The 6000-nt window shown below is 37.4% G+C and overlaps 1 protein-coding gene across 2 annotated transcripts in view; it reads left to right on the top strand.

The window, feature by feature from the left end:
* Positions 1 to 5746, top strand: part of SEMA3E (semaphorin 3E) — a 130653-nt gene extending 124907 nt beyond the window's left edge. For both annotated transcript variants that reach the window (XM_064421863.1, XM_064421864.1), the window contains exons 17-18: positions 752 to 891; positions 2455 to 5746. In XM_064421863.1, the coding sequence (XP_064277933.1) occupies positions 752 to 891; positions 2455 to 2907 (593 nt within the window). In that variant the 3' untranslated portion in view covers positions 2908 to 5746. The remainder of the gene's footprint in view (positions 1 to 751; positions 892 to 2454) is intronic.
* The last annotated feature ends 254 nt before the right edge of the window (positions 5747 to 6000 follow it).

The following is a 6000-nucleotide window of genomic DNA, read 5'->3' on the forward strand; positions in this document are numbered from 1 at the left end:
ACATTTTGGAAAAGTATATTCCAATATTAAGTGCTAATTCTTCCACAAGTTTGAAATACAACAGAGAAATCACAACTATATAAAACAGTGTATTGTTTTAGGATATAAAGCTATTTGGGCTCAAGAATCTTTCTCACTGTTATGGAACAAAATTATTTCATTAATGAAGCAGTTGATTTTGTCCAGTGTAACTAGTTTATCCTCCTCCAGATGTTTTGTTGGATTGAAAACCAGAAGTAAATATTGATTTAATTCATTCATTTTGTTTTTAGTAGCACCATTGGGCCCAAACTGTACATTCAGTTAATAGATGTATAGCTTGAATATGTATAACATTGGTTAGAGTATTTATAGTGTCATTCTGCAAACAGTTATGTGCTGTAATTATCCCTAAAAAAATTGAATTTTTAAAATCATATTTAAACATGTTTCGAATCCTCCTGTTTCACTGAGTGAAAATGAAATTAACTATTCATAAGAACCAGGCACAAGCAATTAGCAGTGTGAAAGGCTGAGATCTGTTTCTCTGTAATCTTGGGTGAGTCACGGCACAATTTGGTCAGATGCTGTGAAAGCCTGGGATAATGGGGAAATTAATTTAGCAGGTCAGATCTTCCTTAGACATTACTTTCCAGTCACTGTCTGGTTGGATCTGAATTAAGCTTCACTCCTAAAAGTAAAAATACCCTGAACATGGAGTGTAGCAAGTACTTGCAGCAAGACTTTTTTTAAACATTTATTTTCCTTTCAGGTGAAGTTCTGGAGAAGACTGAGGAGCGACTTGTTTATGGAATAGAGTACAACAGCACTCTTCTGGAGTGCACCCCTCGGACCTTACAAGCAAAAGTCATCTGGTTTGTCCAGCGAGCACATGAAACTAAGAAGGAAGAGGTAAATATTCCTATAGACTAACTTTTTTCAATAAAAGAGCCCATTGTTAGGAACATTACATCTTCACTGCATTTCTGCCACCAGTTGCTGGAATGTATACGGGTGTCAGGGAAAATCACTATGTTCACCTGGTCTCTTGAATTAATAGACCTGAGAATTTCACTGCATTCAACATCTTGAATGCAGATGTTAGACATGTAGTGAAGCTAAGATCTGAAAACAAAAGAAAATCCATAATTTTTCTTGGTATGTTTTTGCAGGGAAGAAATGTGTATGTATTATTTCCAGTGTTAGTCTAATTTAACTTCTATTCATTGTTGCTGCCTCACCCATTTATTACAAAATTTTTTACAAATGAGAATTGGTGGATTTTCTGCCACTTTTATGTGTATTTTACCATATGAAAGTGCTTCATAAGTGCTATCATGTTTATTCCTCAATACCTCTCTGATACACATCAATGTAGCTATCACTGCAGTGTAGATATGTCACTATAGGGCCTGGTAAAAACATACCCATCTTTCTTATAAGCCCCTTTTAAGTACTGAAAGGTCAAAATAAGCTCTAGAACCTCCTCTCCTCTAGGCTGAGCAACCCCAGCTCTCTCTTTCTTCGTAGGCGAAGTGCCCCATTCCTCTCTTCATTTTTGTGACCCTCCTCCAGTCCCACTCTAACAGGTCCATGTCTGCCTTGTTCTGAGGATCCCCAGAGCTGGATGCAGCCCTCCAGGTGGGGGCTAACCAGAGCAGAGTGGAGGGAGAGAATCACCTCCCTTGACCTGTTGGCCGCACTTCTTGTTACACAGCACAGGATACAGGTGGTTTTCTACAAGTGGACATGGCCAGCTCTCATCCAGTTCCTCCTCCCTCAGTACTGCCAGGTCCTGAATTCATTCACTTTAGGGATGCTTTTGATCCCTTCATCACTCAGTACCTCTGCTTAAATTCATCACCTTACTGGGGATACCATTTCCTGGCCACTCCTGCTGCTTGATTAGACAGCTCAGTGCTCCCTGCTTGCCAACATCTGTGAATGTCTCAGGAACATTACTGTAGCCCTCAGGAGTTGTAGGAGGAACTCAAACAGCAGACTCAGAACTGAAGCTTTAAGATCACAATGGTCCTGCAGTTAGATATGAAAATACTTTTATGAATGTCTCCTCAAAAACATACCAGTCTGTAGGAGAATTCATAGGGATCCTTATCAAAGGTCAGCTGGCAAATGCCCTTTTTTTCTTCCATCCTGTAGATTATTTGAATGTTTCTAACTTATTTCCCTTTGCAATTAAAACATGGATCTGTCTGCTTCACTATATGTTCTTCCATGCTTCCCAGGTTCTTTAGATTGTTCTCCATTTACAACTCAATCTCTTCTTTACTTCAAGTAAATATTTTTTATTTAATATTACAAAAACACTCTGAATTAAAAATTTGTAGATCTCTAATCTTCCTCTCAAAATTGAATATTACAGTAATTAAAATATAGTTCAAAAATAATTTAATTGGTTTAATGTAATACCAAAGGCCTGTGTTCTATAACTGCATTTTATGGGCTTTTTTTCAGGTGAAGACCGATGATAGAATAATAAAAATGGACCTTGGCCTTTTATTCCTGAAGCTGCATCGACTGGATGCAGGGACGTATTTTTGTCAGACAGTGGAACACAGCATTGTTCACACTGTCAGGAAAATCACCCTGGAAATAGTCGAGGAGGAACGTGTAGACGAAATGTTCAATAAAGACTATGAGGAGGAGATCCCTCACAAAATGCCATGCCCAATGCAGAGCAGTATACCTCAGGCTTCAAAGCCATGGTATAAGGAATTTCTTCAACTGATAGGTTACAGCAACTTCCAGAGGGTGGAAGAATACTGTGAAAAAGTGTGGTGTACAGACAAGAAGAGAAAAAAGCTGAAAATGTCTCCATCCAAGTGGAAATATGCCAGCCCTCAGGAGAAGAAGGCAAGGATCAGGCCAGAGCATTACCGGCTGCCCAGGAACATAGCTGACTCTTGATGGAAAAAAATCCATCCTCTGTTTCTGAGCAAAATTTTATTTGGACTTAAGAGGGAGAAATCAGTCTTGGTTTGAGTAAATTTCACAGGTTTATATATGTAAAATATTGGGACTGAAAACAAAAATGCTATGGTAAGTTATATTGTACACTCATGATGACTGTTTAGAAGCATTTTAAACAAAATCTTCCCAACTATCTGGTTCTAAGTAAGTAAATGCAATCAGAGTTTTGCATTAGGGAGGATGTGACAATCTTCAGGTTTTGAGTGCTTGAATCAGTTTCCTGTGTGGATTGTGCTTGCGCTGTATATTGTTGCACATGATGGCATATTTAACAAATTCAAATAGCTAAACATTCACAAGTGGATGAAAAGTACAAGAGATATCTTTTCTTTGTTTCACAAATTTCTCATACTTCTGAAAGCAGCACGTCTTGAGATCTTATTCCTTTTGATTGTGACCTGTCTGAGTTCATCATTGAGAATGAGTTGTGTTAATACAGTGTACTGCTACTTCTAAAGATAATGAAGGGAAATCCTATTTACTTCCCACCTTTTTTTTTCAGTATCAGCCATTTCTGAAGCGCAGTGTGCACCCACAGCTAAATAATATTGCCTAGTAATTTCATGTAAGCCACATGCATGCTGAGAAGACAGACAGAATGAAATTAATCAATTTATCTACATAAAAAGCTGAAATAATGGTTTAGATAGAAAACGAGTCTATCTTGTGTCTGTACATTTCTTTAGTGGACACGAATTAAGGGATCGCCCTCTTGTGGCTAAATAAAGCGAAACACGATATTTAAATTACTTTTTTAAAGAAAGATGTATAAGCGAAGAAGTATTACCAAGATCCCCAGCTGGTTTGCTTTTAGCAGACACTTATAGTCTCCATGTGCTAAAGCCACAGATTTAGAAGGCAGTGTTTGAAGTAATTTATACTGGGAAGGCAGCATTTTAAATAAGTGATGCTTTATGTTGTTAGTGCGCTTTTGGGATAAAATGCAGTCATAAAAAGTTAGAATACAGATTGAAAAAAAAACAACAAAAACCAACAAAACAAAACAGCATTATGCATCTGTGTTTCTATAGTTTCAGGATCTGGTCCACATAAACCTTTTTCTGATGTGTGGTCTCTGTTTGAAAGGGCTCCTTTGCGCCACTTATGAGTGATATCAGGAAAGGGGATCAAAATAACTAAGTCATTTACATTCTAGGTCCTTCAAGACTGATTTAAAAAAAAAAAAAATATATATGTGTACTTATATAAGAAAATATATATATTTGTAGGTATATAAGAAAAGCTTGCTTTAAGAAACCAGAACCAGAAAATGCAGAAAACCTAGCATTTCAATACCTGAGAAATTTAATATTACAACATGAATTGGATAGGGAACTTTTTTTTTTTAATGAAAAATTTAAAATAAGACAGGGAAATTAAACACAAGCATAAATACAAGCTAAATGTAAACACAAATGAGTCAAAAATGAGTTTACTCCTAAAACAAGAACATGATGCTAGTAGGGAAATAGCTAAGCTGATCCAAATTTTTATGCCATGAAGAAAATATACAAAGGATTCATCACCTACAAAGAGTTTCATGTTAAGCTTCAACTTCTAGGCCTGGAAGAGTGGGAATTAGCAGCCTGTGTAATAGAGGTTTGTGGTTTGCTGTGTTACCGAAGGCAGCAATCAGTGCTAACCCAGTGTTTTCCAAACAGGCTTTTTGTGAGAGGAGCTCACAGCTGCTGACAGGGCCAGTGAGCTTTGCTGTGCTCCTCTGGGAGCAGAGACTGACCCCGTGCTTGGAAGGAGCACATGGCACACTGTCAGCAGCCAGTGTGAGGAAAACAGGGTTTCACCTGGTGTGGGTATAGCAGCAGATAAATCTTCATCAGCCTGTTAGCGGTATCAGGGTATCTGGGGGTTTGCACTTAGTTTAGCTACAATATCTCTCTAAGAAATGGGACCGGACACTCTGCTGATCCTTGCAGAGTTCATTCATGCACTTGCTAGATTTGGTCTGAGACAGGAGACTGGATGAACTCATGTTTCTGGGACAGCTAAATGGAACTTAGTTGCATGTAGGATCTCCTGTTTGTTTACAGCTGTATGGAAAGCACCAGCACTGAGGGTTGTGGCAGAGAACACACACAGAACAAACATCCCTGATCTGAACTTAATGCTCTGTATAAACCTCACTGACACCATTGGTGGAAAACTTCTAAAACACTACTAAAATAATTTTCTGGTGAATTATGGGTAAATTATTTTAAACATCAATGGGAGTTATTTTTTATTTTTTTATTAATTTGCAAGTATCTAGTGCTAAATGTATCATTGAACATTTAGCACTAGATACGTGCAAGGAAATTATAGCATCTCAGCCTCATGGCACAGATATAACTGTGTCTCATTCACTGAGATTTCAGGTGGAAATCGTCTTATATGGAAATCAGGATTCTTGATTTAATATTAGAGTGTATACTTTTAGCTACCCATCCCTTTAGTGTTTACATGTGGAGGATTGCATTACCTTTTTATTTGCCTTTAAAAACTTAAATTTTTAGCTTACACCTTGCTCCTTTCATGATTTCAATGCCTGTGAGAATTCAGAACTACAAGGTCTTGTTCAAAGAGTGCTCTGACATCTATGGAAGAAGAGAAAGTGTGACAGTGTATTTTGGAAGGATATGCACAAATGTGCATTTAGCACAACATTATTTAAAATGCTTCTTTGTATATTTGGGGGCCATTGTCTGCTTCTTATCATTATGAGTTTGATGTATTTTGTATGTGCATGAAATGGTCAAATTATAAATATAATTAAGAACCATATTTGGCTGAAATAATCTGTATTATTTCTTATAATTTATTTTCCCCAGACAGCATGATTATCTGCAGCTCACTAGTCACACATTGTTAATTTCAGATGTCCTTCACCATGCATTTTATGAGCAGAGACCACAGATAAGGACAGAAAGATGTATGTATACAGTTGCCAAATGGGAAATGTGGCACAGGGTAATGAGTAGATACAGTCTGCCTGATGCATGAATGCATTTTGAGACTGGAACATGGTCACTTACG

Source organism: Passer domesticus, chromosome 5 (assembly GCF_036417665.1).
Source record: "Passer domesticus isolate bPasDom1 chromosome 5, bPasDom1.hap1, whole genome shotgun sequence".
NCBI classification, from domain to species: domain Eukaryota; kingdom Metazoa; phylum Chordata; class Aves; order Passeriformes; family Passeridae; genus Passer; species Passer domesticus.